The 19731-nt window shown below is 25.5% G+C and overlaps 1 protein-coding gene across 2 annotated transcripts in view; it reads left to right on the forward strand.

The window, feature by feature from the left end:
* The window catches only part of LOC129975037 (roundabout homolog 1-like), a 213157-nt gene extending 194381 nt beyond the window's left edge, over positions 1 to 18776 (forward strand). The window contains exons 2-12 of one of the 2 annotated variants that reach the window (XM_056087907.1): positions 4506 to 4631; positions 5912 to 6112; positions 7047 to 7168; positions 7324 to 7462; positions 9143 to 9264; positions 9489 to 9633; positions 10768 to 11043; positions 12189 to 12310; positions 13787 to 13979; positions 14826 to 14903; positions 16977 to 18776. In XM_056087907.1, the coding sequence (XP_055943882.1) occupies positions 4506 to 4631; positions 5912 to 6112; positions 7047 to 7168; positions 7324 to 7462; positions 9143 to 9264; positions 9489 to 9633; positions 10768 to 11043; positions 12189 to 12310; positions 13787 to 13979; positions 14826 to 14903; positions 16977 to 17080 (1628 nt within the window). In that variant the 3' untranslated portion in view covers positions 17081 to 18776. The remainder of the gene's footprint in view (positions 1 to 4505; positions 4632 to 5911; positions 6113 to 7046; positions 7169 to 7323; positions 7463 to 9142; positions 9265 to 9488; positions 9634 to 10767; positions 11044 to 12188; positions 12311 to 13786; positions 13980 to 14825; positions 14904 to 16976) is intronic. The other variant, XM_056087908.1, reaches the window with a different exon arrangement.
* The last annotated feature ends 955 nt before the right edge of the window (positions 18777 to 19731 follow it).

The following is a 19731-nucleotide window of genomic DNA, read 5'->3' on the forward strand; positions in this document are numbered from 1 at the left end:
TGTGTAGAGTGAAAGTACTTCTGTAACATAAAAATATAATTTTACAAGATAATCATATTTAAATTAATTTTATTCTGTGGAATGTTTGGCTTCATAATCAATATTACATAAACGGGTAAGTGCCGAATATGTAAATTTGTTTACTTGGATGAAATTGCTGTACTATTATTGTGTCCATTTAGTTTCGTATCTTTTTCATTTTTAATTCATAAAGAAAGAAATAAAATTCGAATGTGCTGCTGCAAGATCATTGAGAAAAATTAAGATATGGCTTTAATCAACATTTAATTTATATTTGCAACCTAATTTTTAACTGCTGTTCACAAACTATTTAAAAATTTCGAATGCCTAATTATTTGTTAACCTAGAGTTAGTACATTCTTTTATATTATGTAAATAGTATTTAAAGCTAAAGCTTTAGTACTTTATTTATTTTAAAAGTATTTATATAGTTTTTAATAATAACTTTAAGTCTTTTTCTTTTGAGAAATTGGAGTGTTTGCTCTCAGCCCCTCATTTCATTTTTGGTATCTTATTTTGCATTTCATTTAAAATTCAAACTGCCTTTATATTTTGCCTATCTTGGTAGTGACATTGTATCTTGACATGACTGGGATTTTTAAAAAAAAAGTTTTTATTGCTTCCAGATGTCTGAGTAGTATTTAATAATGCATGTAGAACTTGGTCTTAATTATTTCTTTATTGGATTTGCATATGTTACTGTGAAAGGCTGAGATCTGGAAAATGTTGATTCTCATTAGTGAATATCAGCATTCACATAATCACTTTGTTATGTCCAAAATATTTGCTAAATATCCTTATTTCTCACACCAGCAAATGTCGACATCCACAATTGCACTAATGATGAATATATCGAAGATTTGCAATTTCTTCTCCGTATTTCAGGTGCGATAAGACATCTCAAGAGTGACATAACTCTTTTACTTCTCTTATTGACAGAAGTAACCAATCATGGTGAGGACAGTAGTCGTTACTCTGTGGAGGAGTTTTCGCTGTGCGACTCACCCAGAAAATTTTGATTCAGGGATAGATTTAAAAGGCAGGCCAGATTTTTTTAGACATGTAGCTTTAGATTCTAGCGAGAGAAGGAAGGTTGCTCAATATTACTTGCCTTCTTAATAATGATAGCATTTGTACTTGAATAACTGTTAAGCATTCAGATTTTTTTGGTATTTGTGCTGTGGTGGACTTTCCTGCTATAACCATACAATTAGGATTCATGGAGAAGTAATTTTCCCAAATAAGAATACTTTTGCTATGTTTTTACAACATATTTTATTATTAAGAGGGTTCGAATTACCCCCCCCCCTAAAAATGTCTTTTTTTTCTTTCTTTTTTCTTTTTTTTTTTTTTTTTGTAAAAAATGATTGTAATTACATTTAAACATTTTATCATTTACAAAAAAAATCAGTTAAAAAAATTTCCCATTACTTTTTAAGTTAACAACTTTCGAATTGGACCCCTTAAATTTATTTTTATGTTATAACAAAACTTTAAATGTATTTATCCTTATTTATGGTCATCTTTGTTTGTTGTCTCTTATCAACTTCCCCCAAAGCATATCTGTGTTTGTTGACATACACTGGTGATAGCCCGAATGTACAAGATTGCAATCAAATATTCTATCTTTCACAGATGTATTTGGTATCTATTGACATTCACCGGTGAAAACTTAATTCTTCAATTTCGGTCTTTCACAGTAATGATAACATTTGCGCCCAAATTAAATTATCCTCTAATTGTTTGTTAATCGATTTTTAGTTTCAACTAAGTATAATAAACTATTGCCTTTTTTTGAAATTTCACAAATAGAGACAAATTTCTAGCATTAAATAGTCTATATTAATCAAATTTCCATTAATGTAACAGTTACAAAAACAACAACAACAAATGAACACTTGGAATACATAAAATATTGGTACATAAAGGATTATTGCAAATTTAGCAAACCTTTTTGGAGACAAAAATTGCAAAAAGAACTTTAAAAAAGTAAATAAAAAAAATGAATTGAGTGTTCATTAAAGAGGAAAAAGCCAAAAAGATTTTTAACCAAATTAGTATTTAATTGGAGTAACAATATAGTTTTATTACGTATACAGTCTGTATTTAGAAAACATTTTGTGTAAAGAAAAGAAGTGAGATTTAGTAATGGAAATTCTCTAAATTAAAAGTTTCAATAGTAGCTTAATTTTAATTAAAGCAAAAATTGCATTTTAACAAAGGAAATAAAAATGTGTAATACTGACATACCAGAATTTGACAAAATTTTTTCCAAATTTTTGCACATTTACAATTTAATAGTGCATGATGGAATAACTTTATTAAGATATTGAAAATTGCTTTTGTTTAGGGAAATCTACTTTAATCCTTTGAAAATGTGTCTCCAAAAATAAATATTTCATGAATTATTCAACTGTACATTTTGCAATAAATAAAGTAATAATGTACAATCTATAGCAAGAATGAATTAAATTTTGGAACAGTTAAAAGTAATCATAGGACAATATTGTATTCCAATTTCCAAGCAGTTATGGTTCAAAATATTAATTACTTAGAAGCAATTTATTGGACAGCACATTTACTGTCCATAGTTTTGAAATTAATTATTATTTTATTTCAAGTTTTGTTTTTAAAAATAATCTCTTTGAAATATCTTTTTAAAAAAATCAGTAACCAAAAGCTTGAGAATTAAATCTCCTTTACCAAAAGAGTTTGTGATGCAAATTTTTTTCCTGTAATGTAGCAGAAAAAAAGGTGTTATTTTTATAAATTAAATAAATTTATATATTGCAATATATCTATAAAAATTAATTATGGTATAGCAAACTTAAGTTTATAGAGAGTAAATGTAAAATTAAGGAACTCATTTTTTCCAAAAGGATTATATAATTGATATTAAATCAAGTTTTTTAGTACAATTTAAATGAAAAATATTATTTGAACTTCATATATAATTTAAGTTTTTCTTTAAAAATATCCTCTTTCTCATTTTGGAAGTTATAGATTTTTAAAGAACATGATTTCTTTGTAATACTTTGAAAAGAGTAAATGAAATAGCATTAGCTGTTAGTAAAATTCATTCTTTATAAGAAAACAAAAAGAAAGAATATACATTTCACAAAAATTTAAATGATTTAACATGAAAGTTAGTAATCATTAATGTTACGAAATAATATTTCAGTTTAATTAAAAAACTATTTTATTTTAAGAAAAATGTCTAATAATTTCCATTATGACACTGCAGAAACAAATTTTACTACTTACTAAACTCATTTTTTAAAATAAAATAAGGCTCTAAGAAGATTGAAATTAAAACTTAATTTTAGAGGGAGAAAAAATTCAGCTTTCAAATAGGCATACAATAAAAAAGTCTTAAGTGCATTTTTTTTTTGTAGTTAATTAAAGTTGAGAATTTATATGTATTCACTAAACACATTCTTTCTGAAAATGTAAGATTTTAATTTTAATAACTGATTACCATAATACCTAGTTAATGAGCTTTTTTTTTGTGTGCATATGAAAAAAAAAATTCTAATCTCTTTAGCAAGTGTTTATTGTCTAAAATATACTATCACATTTTCATAAGGAGATGCTTCTAATTTTCCTTTTCATAAATGGATATTTGTAAGCTATTCATAATGTATTTTTTGTTTAAACTAAGATCTGTAGACAGTACTGAAATAATTGGAACATTTGCAATGGAATACCATATGAATAATGGAATACCATATATTTTTAAAGAGAAAAATAACTTCCTGGTTACTTAATTATAAATAAGACCCTGTTTTCATTATAGCTAATTCTTATTCTTTGTCATCTACAAATACTTTCCTTTTATTTAAATCTACTAAATTGCATCATCAATATAAATTAGTTACCATCTTCAATTCACATGTATGCTGAATCAAATAGTTGAGGTATGTTTCATGTGTCTTCATATAATGAAGAATTCTGTTGTGTTACTCAATATCTAGATATTCTTATGACTTTAATTGTAAATTGTCCTAAGTGATGGATTGTAGAAAGACATATTGTATATTATTACTTCATCTATTTAATTAGTGCTTAATATTACTTTAACGTATGTAAATGTAGTATAATTAGCAGCATTTAATGTTTGAACATATGAGCAAAATTTAATATTTATTTGTCTGTATCTTATGAGAAAAACTTTTATTCTTTAAATGGGACTTTATATCAAGGATCAATATTTATACAGGAATATTGCAAGACATATGTTCCTTATGCAAAACTTAAAAAAAAAAAAAAAACTTTTCTTACTATCTCAAAGAAACACAATCATTTGCCAGGGATATTACAGCCCAGAGCATTCTCTAGACTACCAGTTTGAGTTATCATTGACTAGTTAAAAAAAAAAATAACCACCCACCACTTATTTATTTTTTATTATTTTATTTTTAAAAAAAATCATGCTCAGTATCTTGAATTTTGATTTAAGTTAATAATATTCTATCTGATTGCAGCCCAATTTGATGATGAACTTGAAGAAGTGCCCTCAACGCATATGCCTCATTTACTTTCAACTACCACATTTGTAGAAGCAACAATAGGAGAAACTGTAGAATTTCCATGTGCTGTTGACGATCTAGGTAATATTGAATATTATTCTTTTTATCTATTATTTAGAATTTAAAAATATGCATGAAATATGTAGCAAAGATTCTTGTTTTTACTATTTTCTTTTTAGGATGAAGCATATGCTGCTGCATATTTTGTTTTTATTAGCATAAAATGCATGCATTCTGCATTATCCTTCATGAATTTTTAAATTTCTAAAGAATCTATTAATTATGTGCTGGAGAAACTTTCTTTTGATTGTAGCATATTAAAAACATGACTAACATTTTTAAATCCTCATTGACTTACTTGCCTGAGGACTTAAATTGAACATTTTAAGTCCTCATTACTTATATTAACTTACTGCAAAGCAAAATTTATTAATAATATTCAGTAATAAACATAATTCAGTAAATTCATTTTTTAAATATATTTTTTATATGCATTTGTGAAGTCTTAACAAGTTTATGATAATAAAACAAAGTACCTCATAAGAAAAAGTAAACACTACTAATCAATAAGTATTAAAAAGTATAAATTCTAATAAACAACTATCCTAATATTTAAATATTTATAGTAAATTAGATTTTCATAAATAGCAGCTTCTTTATCATATTGGTGGATGACAAAATATTGCTGCTATTTATTAAATATATATGATTTAAACTGAGATTTTTTTTTAACATGATAATGTGCAGTGGAATATTATATGTAAATTGTGACATACTGATTAAAAATCATGAAAAATTTCAACAGAGTGTAACACTGAACCTATAGCTACTAAATTTGGCAAATAATCTTTTGGGTATTATGTGCTCATTAAAAACTAAAATAGTTTATTTTTAAAAACATTAAACAAAATTTTAATGCTTTAAAAATATTATTGGGGAATATTTTTGCACAAAAATGATTTTTGTGTATCTTGAAAATTGAAAATACAAGCTTTTCAAAAAATTAAATTATTTCTTTAAATTTTTTCTTTAACTTTAACAAGTTTTAAAAAAATGTTTTTAAATGTATTTAGTACTGCATTTATACATATGCATGTTACACTTTTTGTAATTAATACATTTTGTATATACTATATACTATAATTAAGAATAAATTTTTGAAAAGATTAATTAGTTCTAAAACATTGTCATGCTATGATATCAATGACTAAAGATCAGGATCTCTCTCTCTCTCTCTCTTTTTTTTTTTTTTTTTTTTTTTTACTGCTTCATCTTGTTCTTAATTTTCTAAATGAAATAAAATGAAATTTAAATGTAAATTATTAACTGTAATAAATAATCATAAAAACATTTTTTCCTAGGTGACTTTGTACTTATTTGGAAGAAAGAGAAGAACAACATCTTATTTGCTGGAGAACTAAGAATCATTCGAGATGATCGAATTAAAGTCGATAAAACATCGTTAGTGATCTCAAACATCCATCCCAAAGATACTGGGGAATACATTTGTCAAATAAGTACAAATCCACCTCTAGAGCTGTCACACAGCTTAGATGTTTTGTGTAAGTATTTTTTTAAATATTACTAGCTTTTGATTTATTAATTTTTACTAACTATTTTTTCATTTTTAATAATTCCTTGTTAATGATACTAAGAAAAGTAATCTTATTGGAAATAACTAAATAAGACAAAAACTATGGGACTATGCAGTATTGATGGCCTAAGTGTCAGTCTTATGTGACTCCATTAAAATGAATCAATAATGCACATATATCATTTTTTGAAATTAAATATTATGAAGATGGGGGGAGGGATAATAATGTCATACCCTGGGCACCATCTTGATTTACTGAACCACCCATTACAAATTTTGGTGAGATATTAAATTATGATTTGTGCCCTTGTTTTTCTTGCTATATCTCTGTAACTTGATTTTATACTTTGATTAACTATGTGAAGAACTCAGTTTTAAAGTGATTCATATGTAATTTAGGGTTGCATTTAGATTTGGAATATAGAGCAAATATTTTTCCATTAATTTCTTTCTTCTTTTTTGAAATGAATTTTTGGAGGCTGACTGAAATACAGTACTTTTTTTAAGAAAGCTGTTCTGGAAGTATGCCATTTTATTGTGTAAAATAGTTTCATAAATACAAATCTCAAAGAAAAAATTCGTGTTTTTTATATCATATTCTATATAAAATTTTAGGGATGCAAGTCAGTTTTAAATGTATATACTTTCATATTAAAAATAGACAGTGAGTTCATTATTTTTAAATAGATCTAATTTATTTGACATAATTTATTAGTAACTGTAAAATTTCTTGCTTATTTCTTATCTTTTATTGATCTTTTTATATATCTTTACATTTTTTTCCCTTTGTATTTTATAAATCTTTAATATTATTTTCTGAATCTTTTTGTATACAATTTTTTTATGCATTGATTCTGTTTACAATGGAAAATTAAATATATATATTGATATCTTCATATTAGATCCGCCATCAGTGAAACCTCATCCGAAAGATGGCTTAGTTACTGTGAAAGAGGGTGAAACAGTTACTTTAAAATGCGATGCATCTGGCAATCCTAAGCCTACTATCACATGGAAACATGCAGTAAGTAGGACTCACTTTTCTAGAATACAGTTGATGTGAATATCTTTGTAATAATTTAGGTTATTTTTTAAAATATAGTCTTATTACAATTTGTTTTTAGAATTCACTTTCATGAAAATTCTGTGATAACATGTTAATTATTTTTTCTTTGCCAGGGTCGACATTATGATAACGGTGATGGCTCAAGTTTCCACATTAGCAGTGCTCAAATAGAAGATTCTGGAGAATATGAATGCATTGCTGATAATTCTGTGGGAGATCCTGCTTCTGCTGTGATAACCGTGGAAGTTGTTTGTAAGTGTTTTTGAAATGTTTAACCAAATGAATAAATAATCCTTTTCATTTCTAAAGTATAGTACTAGAATCATGTCTATTTATTATTAACACAATTTTAAAGAAAATCTTATTTAAATGTATTTTTAAACAAAATGCAATAAATTACTTCATATGTTAACAGAAAAGCAGAATTATAAATTAAAGTAACTGCTGATCTGAATAGCTTCATTATAAACAATTCATTGTAAATGTTTTTATTTTGCATAGTTCTAATCAATGGTGTGGCAATGGGGAGGGCTATAGATTCCATGAGCACTCATCTTAGGAAGAGCTATAGAAACAAAATGTTACTTTATATATTCATAGCTATATTTGGTGAAGAATCAAAAATAATATCATGCTTCTTACATTGTTTATATTTGTGAAATCACTTATAGTTGAGACGTAAAAAGAATTGTTTAATATCATAGGTTATAATTTCCTTCACTGTGCCACTGGTTCAAATGAGGTAATCTGTAATATAAGTTTAAAGAATTATTTGCTCAGCAGATAAACCAAACATGCTTCTGAAAGAAATGTATGATAGATGATTGAATTGTTTTAATTTCTGAAATTTCTTGTGAGTTGGCTTTTAAACATAAAACAGTTAGCTCTTTGTCTAATAGTTATGCAAATATTTCTTCATGAGTTTTACAAGTGAATTAAACAAAATCTACCTGATGACTTGAATAAAAATCTCTTAATCTCTTATTTTACTCATCCTATCCTGTCCAGTGCATTTAGTCATTCTATAATTGTCTGCTTTTAATCCTTTCTCTCTGGCTATGAAATTCAATTTCTTAATGGAGGAGGAACCTTAAATGTATTTGAAGAAACAGGTGTGGTTTGATATTGTTCTTTGTATATTTGTATTTCATTTATATGCCAAATCACTAAACTAATATTCAAAATCTTTTAGTATTAAAATTAGTGACGATCATTTTCCTGTTCATCCTCTTTATACATTTAAAAAAGACTTTAAAGTGAAATTTTATGAAATATAAGATAGTTTATGCAGTTATTTGACACTACACTCTACAATGCATTTTGGTTTTAAACTTCATTTACAGTTTTTTTGCATTCATTTACGCAGCTATATTGAACAACATAACATTTTTTAAAGATAAATGACTTACTTAAAATTAAAGCAATAGAGATTTAATGTGATAATAAAAAGGAGTATGGATAGTAAATGATCTTCATAGAGTCGTACTGAATATAAGTATTGATCAAAATGAAACATACTTTTATAATAAAGAATTTTATATAGATACATACTGAAAACTAATAATTTATCCTAAATTTTGATTGTAATGAGTAGCACATAACCTTAATACTACTCTTCTGCCTATTTTTAGTTTGTTTCTTAATGTAAAAATATCTCAAATGAGGATATCAACTCCAATTGGCTAAAAGAATAGAAATGTCTGAAATATGTATTTGTAAAATCAGTTTAAATTTTAATCCATTATCCATTTTATTGATAACTATGGATAATTCAGTGAATTTTCAAAATTCTGCAATTATCTTTTGATACAAGTTCTGCATATATAAAAGTTTTATTTATATATTAATTGTATAAAAAATTAACTTATATGATAATTAGCATTTTATATATAAACACATTATGTATTAACATAAATATTTTTCCACTCTTAGCTGCTCCTAAAGTGTACCCTGATCCTAAAAGTGGCCTTGTAGTTGTGAAGGAAGGTGAGCCGATTGAAATTGGATGTGAAGCAACTGGAGATCCAACACCTGTTATTTCATGGAAAAAACCTGTAAGAATTTTATGTTATTTTGCAGTTGATTTTTTATAAATATTAATAGCATGGATTAATTTTTTAAAAATATAGTAGCAAATTTTATAGCTATCAAGATATTATTAAAAAAACCTATTTAATCTGATTTTTTAAAAAAATTCATGCTTTAAGCAGAATTCTGATTATTATTATACTTATCAGAATATTTTAATATTGATTATTTTTTTTATTTTTTTATATAGGGTTTAGACAAGGCTATCAAAGTTCGTGAAGGAAATAAAATCGTGATATCTGAGGCTGATCGAAGTCATGCTGGTTCTTATGAATGCATAGCAAACAATTCTTTGGGAATTTTCACATCTGCTATTATTAGAGTGCAAGTCTTGTGTAAGTATTTTTCATAAAGTTTAGTTTTAAATAATATTTACAAATTTTGAAATCTGCACAATTTTATTTGCGAATGGTCGATTCCATATTATTTATTTTAATTCATCTCAATATTTGTTTTATGTTGGACAATAATTTTAAACATTTCAAATTTCATTAAAGTAAATTTGTTATATTTCAAGGATGTTTTTCTTGAATACACAGTTATTCAAAAAATTTCCTAAGTATCAAAAATCTCTTTTATTTTTATTTGTAAATCTTCCAATAAATATTTTAATATATTTGCATCATATTCTCTCTTCTTTTTTTTTTACGTTTGAGTTTTCTTTAGCACAATAAATCATATTGGTAAATATTGTTAAATAATATGCGTATTATTTTACCATCTTTGAAAACAATAATGATGATTTTATTTCCATATCTAATTTTAGTTGAAAATGAATAATTTAATATCTTCAATATTTTATTTGCATTATATATTTTATTATGGTTGAGAAAATGTTTTAAAATATTCCTGTGCTAAGATGATTCTAAAAGGTGTTAAAAGGAAGTCATATTATTAAAATATAGCTCTGATTTTTTTTATTGCAAATTCTTAATAGAACAATAAAAAAATTTCTTTTAATGGCTACTTATAAAATCCACTAAGTTGAAAAATATTAGTTTTCCACTAAGATGATCAGTCAAAAGTAAAAGTTCAGTGATTTAAGTAAAATTCTTAATTTACTCTTTATTTCTAAGCTTTAATGTAATAATATAAAAATGTATTTGATGATGATAAAGAATACTTCTCAAAATATTATTAAGCATAAAAGGTTAGTCAAAGAAGAAAATTGAGTTATTGATAAATAATGTAGAATTCTATTTTTAATACCAATTATTAATGCATTTGATAATGACAGGAAGAATTTTTCAGAATATTCCTGATTTTAGATAATTTTTAAAGTACAATCCAGTGATTGAATTAAAGTTCTTCATATAATATTTAACGGAATAATAAAAAAATACATTTGATGATACTAGAGTAAATTTCTTCAAGTTCTGATGTGAAAATAGTCAAAGATAGAAGTTCAGTAATTAAATAATTATTAATGGAATAATATAGAAATAAATGTAATTTGATGTGTTTTTTAGATGCTCCTGAAATTGAAACCCCCCATCCATGGATTCATGCTGGAGAAGGGACCAATGTAAATATTTCTTGTATTGTTCGAGGAGAGCCTGTTCCTTCTATGATGTGGAAGAAAGCTGATGGTCAGACTATTCACAGTGATGACCATTATCGTGTTATGTCCAATGGCCACCATCATACATTAGAGGTTCTTAACTTGCAAGAAGAAGATTTCGGTCGTTATGAATGTCTGGCTAGTAATTCCCTGAGCAGCACTTCAGAGAATGTGCACATTATTGGTAATTATATCTTTTATAATTGCATAATTTACATAAATAATTATTATCATTCATAAATGAAGGCATGCCATCAAGATCACTTCATTCTCAGTTTCTGTTTGTTCTCTGAGAACTTTTTGAAAGTATATTGTGCTTTCAGGAAATTTATTTTGTTCATTCCTTTGTTTTTATACAGAAAATTATAAAGAAATTTATTGTTTGTCATCATTTTACTTTCTTATTTTCAATATATACAAATAAAAAAATATTGTAATATTCAAACAATTTGATTTTGGGATTTTTATGTATCTCCTCATTTTAAATCTCCTTTACTCTGTAAAACCATTTTTGGAATTAAGTCTTTTTGTTTATGAACATGATAACTCAAAAAATGAAATGAGCTAAACTGATGAAATTTGGTATTGACACCAAAATTATAAGTATCCATCAAATTTTGGATAAACTCAATCAATATTAAGTTTGTATCACAGTGTGAATCTGTATTAAATGTTGAATTAAATCAGTGGAATGGAAGATTCTCCCAAACCATACTTAATGTACTTCACTCTATAATGAAGCACAAAATGTAACATGTATGTTTAGCATGCTAGAAAACCAAAGAGAGAGCACTCCCTTTAATTTTAAATGAATTTGTTTTATGAATATTATAATTAAATTTCTGTAATCTTTATATATATATTTTAAATTTTACAACTTCTTTCAAAATCAAAATTTTTATAACAAAGAATGTTGCTTTATAAATTTCAAATGCGAATTGAGAGTGATATAATTATTCACAATATAGTAGTGGAATTCATTAAAATTCAGGGAAACAAAATTAAAAAGAATCTTTTCTCATTATTGATTTAGAAAATGAATTTCAATTTATTAAAATTTCACTTTTAATATAATTGAAAAAATTCTTATAATAATGCACATAAATACATGTAAATATCACTTGTGTATATATATATATATATATATAGTTTTGAAACTGTTTTCATTTCAAGTTAGTCTTTAACATCAGCAGTTCTTTTCAGTGTCTGTCAGTTTTAGCAGTTATTTATTTAGTATTAGAAATCCACTGATCTCTGTTTTCAATAAAACTTTGCCATTTCATATTAAGATATAATTTTTTTTTAATTATATGATATTTATATATTTAGGCACACCTCAAGTTCCTAAATTCACTAGTAAACCTCATGGCACTCAGGGAACAAAGTACACTATTTCATGGACGGTGGATTCTCACACTCCTGTTGATGAGTATTCTTTGATGTATCGAAAGGTAAGCCATCTTTTAAAATCTCAAAATATAACATTTTTTTCTCGTATTTATAATTTTGTTTAATTTAAAATGTAAATAAATAATTTTGTTAATTTAATTTAATTTTCTAACATAATATACAGGGATATTAGAAGTGAGAAATTGCTGAATTTGTAGATTGTTGGGTTCAAATGGTATGCTAATTAAGTGTTGTACAATTAATGAGTAGTAGGAATACAATTACCCTGTGAGAGTAAGGTTCATGTGCAATATAAGAGCATTATTATTATTTTGCCCCAGTCATAATCAGTAACTTAGTAGGTGTTAATAATACTCATGGCATAGATTATCTCCTAATCTCCATGAAAAAGAGGCATATATTTTGGAATTAGATTTTTATTGTGACCTTTAGCGTCTAAATCTTCTATATGTTAAAGTTTAGTAACAAGTTCCATTAGTTAGAATAAGTCCATTAGTTATTATTCATACTAACCATAACAATTATTTATAATAATCAATTTAAAAGTCTGATTGATTTTTTTTTGATTCCGTCTACATTTATTAATAATATTGCTGTTATTGATGATGATGATGTCGTGTCCACGTTACCACTAAAAAGGGGTGCAGTAGCTTCTGAGGGTAAAGACCCCTGAGCACCCTAGGCAGACTTCTAGCTCATATGAAGATGACACTCTTAAACTCGCTTGCACAACCTATTTTTACTGGGGGGGGGGGGGGCTCTTTCACACACCTCACAGATAGAACACTGGGTAAAGAACAATCATGCATGAACCAGGACTTGCACCTGGGACACCCAGATCACAGGGAAGACGTGCTACCCCTAAGCCAGGATGCTGGCGTATTGCTGTTATTAATAATAATCAAATAATTACACTGATCATAACATATAAATCATTCTTGGATTAACAGATCTATTTAAATAGAAAAAAAAACTTTGTGTAAATATTTAAAAAATATATTTAAGATTTAGGACTATATACCCAAAATTGTTTATTTTTGATTATTTATATTTAACATGTAAAATAAATATATATCGGTTTTAAAGAAAAGATAAGAATTAATTCGGATTTTGGGTATATTTATCTTCTCAAATAGTGATATTTTGTGATTTTTTTAATTGTAATTTTGGCATAATGAATTTTTTTGTTTAATTCATAAACAATATTTGAAAAATAGCAATTTCATATCTATCAACTACTAATAAACTCTTTTCAAAATATTCCACTCTGGACTTTAATAAACTTTGCTAGTGCTTAAATTTTCACATAGACAAAATTGTTAATCAAATGGGTAACTATGATGCATAACGATCTGAGTCATATATTTTGAATTTAATTCATAAGTGAGTCTGAAAGGTTTAAAAAGTATTGTACATACTAAAATTTATTACTCCCCTTTTATGAATGAAACATAGCGATTTGAATATTACATATTTAATAAATATTTTTCTTCATTATTATATTAAATTTATTTCAGAAATCTAGCACTGGAGAATGGGAATCCAAAACAGTTCCAGCCTCAGAGACCAGGGAAGGTACTGCCCATACACAAATGTTTCAGCTGCTTGACCTTGAACCTGCAACTTCTTATGAAGCTGTTGTAACTGCAAGGAACAAGTTTGGATGGAGCAAACAGAGTGATGCTTTTGTTTTCACTACAAAGAGAGAAGGTAAAGTAAAGTTCTAACAAAAACAATAATAATAGAGCTTTGAGTGTTTGTATGAAAAAAAATCTTTGTTCAGAAAAGTTGCACATAGGCAAGATCACTTGTAGCCTTGTAAGTTTTGCTTATAAAAGTCTAAGAATTTTGGGTGTAAAGTGAGTTAATAATCATTTTGCCCATTGCATTTAAATTAACTTCAATTAAAATAATATTTAACTAAATTCAGTGAAATTTAAAATTATTACATTATTAAATTTTTCATTGTAGGAACAAAGTAATAATAAATACTATTACTATTTCACTTTCTTCTTTTTTTTTTCTTTCAAAATGCTTTTCTTTTGACAAACATTTTAAAAATCAAACCAAGTGCTTTAAATAATAAATTTTTTTGGGAAAAAAAAACATAACCGAAGAAATAACTTTTATTCTGTCAATAATCAAATTTCCAAATAATATACAGGTAATAATTTATTAATTAAGCTATTATTTGAAAATATTTAATGGACAATTTAAATTTGACATGCCAGATAGCAGAGCAGGATTATTTAAAACATTTTATGAGTAGAGACTAAATATTTTGAACTATAAAATTATTCTAAATTTAAACTAAATAATCATTTGATACTGGAAATGATGTAAAAGATGAACAAAGCCAAGATGCAGAACACCACATTTTTTTTGCTGGAGGATTTCTTGATACCTCTGTTAATACCGCCCATTTAGTTTGTTTAGAATTTGAATGCCTTAATTACACCTACCCTTTTAAAAATTCCTTTATTACCCATTGATTTTTCATTTTTATTTATTTTGTTTTATTTTTCATCTCGGCCGTGAATCATTTTTCTACTGTAGAAATTGTGACAACTCCGCCTTCAGAAGAAACAACAGTGCCTCCCACTGTTCTCGAAAATGACACTCCTGTTACAAATGGTCAGTTTTTATATGGTGTGAAGTCTGTGTGATGGTTAACTTGCATGTCTGTGGTCCTGTTTGCGTCCTGTCTTGTTCTGCTTCTCTGGTCCTTATATTTGATAGTAGATTTGCATTCCCTTGAAAGTTTTTAATAGAAAATTGACAACATACATTACTGATAAACTAACAGTTTGAAGATTAACAGAAATGTTGAAATTTCTACAAATCAAGGAATTTTCCAGCCTAGAAAGTATTATTAATTATTTTCAGTTTTTTGAAATTTCCAAAGCAATTATCTTTTGATTTCAGTTTTTGCTCGAGTTTGGTGTGGTTGTTTGAAATTTAAGCATTGTAATCACATTTTGTTGTAATATTTTCCATTGAAATGTTCTTTATTACTATATTTTTATTTTTAATTATATGTGAAATAAACAGACAAAATTAAAAATTATTATATTAAGATCTGAATATTTTGTGTATTTTTCAGTTAACTCATTTTTGATACTTAAACAATATTAAACACTTCTATTATTAATAGTTATAGTTATGTATTTTATTTGAATAATTCATTCATTCATTATTATATATGTGAAAGAAATTTCTTCATGTTATTAAAATGAAAATTTACTTAGGAAACTCACATTTGGAATTATTGTAGTAATTACAGTTTTTATTTTAAAATTGTAAGTTTTCTATTTTTCCAAGGCATCTTCAATAAGAGAATGTCAATTTTTGATTTTTTTGTTAACATTGCATGTAAATTAGATTCAGTTTGCTCCCAAAATAACAATTTCCCATGTATTTCTAATGAATTCCATATTTTGAACATTTTAATTTTTCTGGTACATAAAGCAAGTATTTTCGAAAGGAATTAAAAAATATTTGTTTAAAACTTTTTGAATTTTTGGAAACTAGTATTAGAATTTTAAATGTGTTACATCAGGAATAATTACATTTTAAACTAAAAGAGTGGATGAATCTAGGTTAAATATTCATCTATGATATTAAAATATTCTGCTTTGAGAATAGAATTTCTGGAAGTTTTTAAAGAAAATACTATTTGTCAATACATGCTAATCTAATGTGGTAGTTTATTAAAATAGTTAAATAATATAAGGTATGGGTTTTTTTTTAAGCGATAAGTATTGAATATGGCATTATCTTAAATCTAATAACTCAAGTTCAAAAATTCATCATAGTTCAATGTAATTTTTTAATGTTAAGAAATATTTTTTAAATTATTGGATAAGATGCTATATCCACAAAAAAAAAAAAAAAAAACTACTTTTTAAATATAATTTAATTAAATTAAACATAATTTAATTTTAATTTAAACCAGAGTTTTGAAATTATATTTAATTTTTTAAAAAATCCTTCTACAAATAACTTATAGTATTTTATTCTTGTTAAAATCTCTTTATCCAACAATAAAGTATACATAAAAAAAGAAAAATCATTTCCAATATGTTTGCTTAAATAAAGAGTGAATTCAGATCGAAATATAAACTTATGAAATCACTACCTATATCTAGGTGGGTTTTTTTTTTCAAATTCATGCATTATATTTATTCTTAGTAGAATTAACTGCAATGAAAATTATTTCAATTGTTTTTGCCTATTATAAAAGTAAAAATATTTAAAATTATTGGTTATTTAATTAAATTTCTACATATAAAGGTTTTTTTTAAATAATGAATTACAAAAGTTAGAACTTATTAAAATTTATTTTTATAATTTGTTTCTACTGCAAAAATTTCTTAGGATCAGCTAATTATTAACTATAAAAATAAACAAATAAAATTTTTAAAAATTAAGTTACTTTAAAGGATGAATAGAATTGGACAAACATACAGTTTAAAACTCAAATTACCTACTGTATAGAATGCCAATTTTTTTTATTTTTCCATTCCATAGTTATTTATATATATATATATAAAATTAGTTCATTTTATGTGTTGGAATAATTCTTGTCCATGTTATGTTCGTCATTGTTTTGTGTGTTTGTAATTAAATTATGAATAACTTGCAATTCTAGATATAATGCATAATAATCTTTCATACTGAATATTTTTATTACTTTTTGATTTCCAGATAAAACTGCTGATAAGGTGACTGGCGTATCGTCCACTTATACATTGAGCCTTATTTCGTTGGTTCCAGTGGCATTCATTTCTTTCCGCCGAATTTTGCTCTAAATTTCCCTCTCTAGTAAGGTTGCTGGACTATTGATTGCTTGGAAATTAAAGAGCAAATAAGTGTCTTCGAAGGAATGTGATACAGAAAAACCTGTCATTCCTCCAGAAAATATTAGCACCATATATAGTTGCCATCCACTCATGTTCTATGATGATATATGGTATTCAGTATTTGTTATGTATATTTTCTATCTCCCTGATAAAATTTTGCTACCAAAGAAATAATCTTAATTAAAAGGGATATTAAATTTCATGACTTCATTGGTTATTTTATATTAAATAATTTCTAATCAGGTTAGTCTATTTGATAAGAACATTTTTGTAATTTTTTTATTTTCAACTCGTAAAACTTTAAGAAATACATTTTGAAAGTTGTTAAAAGTTATTGTTTAACTGAATTTACACGATTGTGGCTTTTATTTGGATCAAGTATTGTTCGGAAGTTATTTGAAAGAAAAGAAATGTGAACAAATAAAAACAATCAGACCAAAGGGTTGAATTTGTCAAGAAGATAGAAAATGTCAGTTTGAAGTAATTTGTGATGTGTAAAATTGTGGAATCATTTTCGTCTTGTGATGTTCTTTTGATGAGTTGTTTATTTATTTTTGTAGTCATTATAATTGGAGACTTTTTTACAAGTCAGTCAAAAATTGTAAGACATTGCCATCAGAGAAATAGTGAGTTCCTATGTTGGCAATGTTGAGTATTCAAATAAATTGAACTAAATTTAAATTGAAAGTATGAGCTCACAAGATTTTTGAAAAGCAACTATTTTTGAGTGTTTCTATTAATAACATTTACCTAATTCATTTTGTCAGTCTTTCAACTAGAACTATTTCAAAGGCAATACATCTTTAAATATCATTAGCCAGTTTTATCTTAAAGGTGTGTAAGTAACTTTGTGTATAATACTGATCTCTGAAAAGCAACTTAGGATTTGTTTATTATAATCTATTAATGATATTATGAATAAAAATATTTCTTTAAAATATTAATTTATGCTGTATTTAACATTGATATTGCAAATAATTTTTGAAAAATTATCATTTGGTTAAGGAGTCACATATTACTGATTATTTTTATTGTATTATATTTATACTTTATGATAAACTATAATAGTTTATGTGTGATAGAATTGTGTTTCAAAAGTGGTAGCTTCAAATGGATGTAAATGCACATTAAGAAATTTTATTTGTATAATTTTTCAGCTTTTTAAAACTTGAAATTGTTTTGCATTAATCATCTTTATTCTCAATGTAAAGTTTTCAATCTTGACTATATTTCAAGAGTAGCAATAATTTCGAATTTCAATCAAATGAAATTTGTAATTCAACTAATATGCAATAGAATTGAATTTGTGTGATAAATGGACAAAAAGTGTGGTGCTTTGCTTAGGGAAGTTCAGTCTCAAGTATCCGTAACATTTTAATTATGAAATCTACAGAAATTCAGCAATTGCTTAAAGAGCTATGCTTATTAGTAAAACAAATAGATTTTTTTGTAGTTCTAAAATTGTAAAGTCTTTTAAAAATGTATACATGCTGTTTCAGATTGATTTGTTAATGTGTTCTTTTTGATTCATTTGTCAAAATATGTACAACTTTGAAACAAATATGTCACCTGTAGTTATTCATTTCATCCATATTTTTCAATTATTTCCAAAGCACATAAAGCTGTTTCACTTAGATTTTCATTTTTATTAATTTTGGAATTACAAATAAAAGTTGTAGATATAATCTGGAGGAAGAGTTTTTATTTTTAGTAATGAGACATAATACAAAATATTTTTTTAGTTATCTTTTTTTGTATAAGCTTTTAATTATTACACAACTCAAATTTTTATACAAATGTGAAATGATTATGACATTTAGAAGAAGATATGCTGTAAATTTTTATATTAATTTTAACACTGAAAAGTATTTTGAAAGAAATTGAGTAACTCACAAATTCAAATAAGCAAATCCTTTTATTTGAGTAGATTGGAATAGGACTTTATCCAAATTAGCAAACTGTAGAATGATGCTGAATGCACTTTTCAAATGCCTTTCTTGCATAGGCATAAATTGCTTTTTATCATATTTTTTGTAATAAAAAGAAATTTATAGTAACTACATTTTAAAATTACCCAATAAAAGAAAAATCAGAGATCTTGAAACACTTTAGTCTAAAAACAATCAAAAGTGACTATTACAATAAGGATTCATTGAAAAAAAATCTATTTTAAAAATAAATTTTTAATAATAAATGTAGAACTGAAATATTGATTGAATATAGATAACATAAAGAAATACAGTTAATATTATTTAAGCAACTAATTATAAATGTTTGCAATTCCATTTTAAAATGGAAATGTAACAGTACTAAAAGAAATCCTTTTGCTAATAAGAAAAAAAAGTTGAGATATTTTTGCAATATATGAAAGCATTTTGTCTTTTCAGGCAGTAGTTATATAACTAATATTTTTTTTATACTTTTTGCTCATAATGCATCCATTAATCAATTACAATTTTCCTACCCGAAACTGGACGTTTTTTCACCTTTTATTACCCAGCAAATAACTTTATTTTTGTCATTTAATTGTAGAACAATCTTATATCTGATGGCTAGATTTTTTGATTATAAGAAAAAACTAAAGTAACACCTAAGACATC

Source organism: Argiope bruennichi, chromosome 7 (genome assembly GCF_947563725.1).
Source record: "Argiope bruennichi chromosome 7, qqArgBrue1.1, whole genome shotgun sequence".
Lineage (NCBI taxonomy): Eukaryota > Metazoa > Arthropoda > Arachnida > Araneae > Araneidae > Argiope > Argiope bruennichi.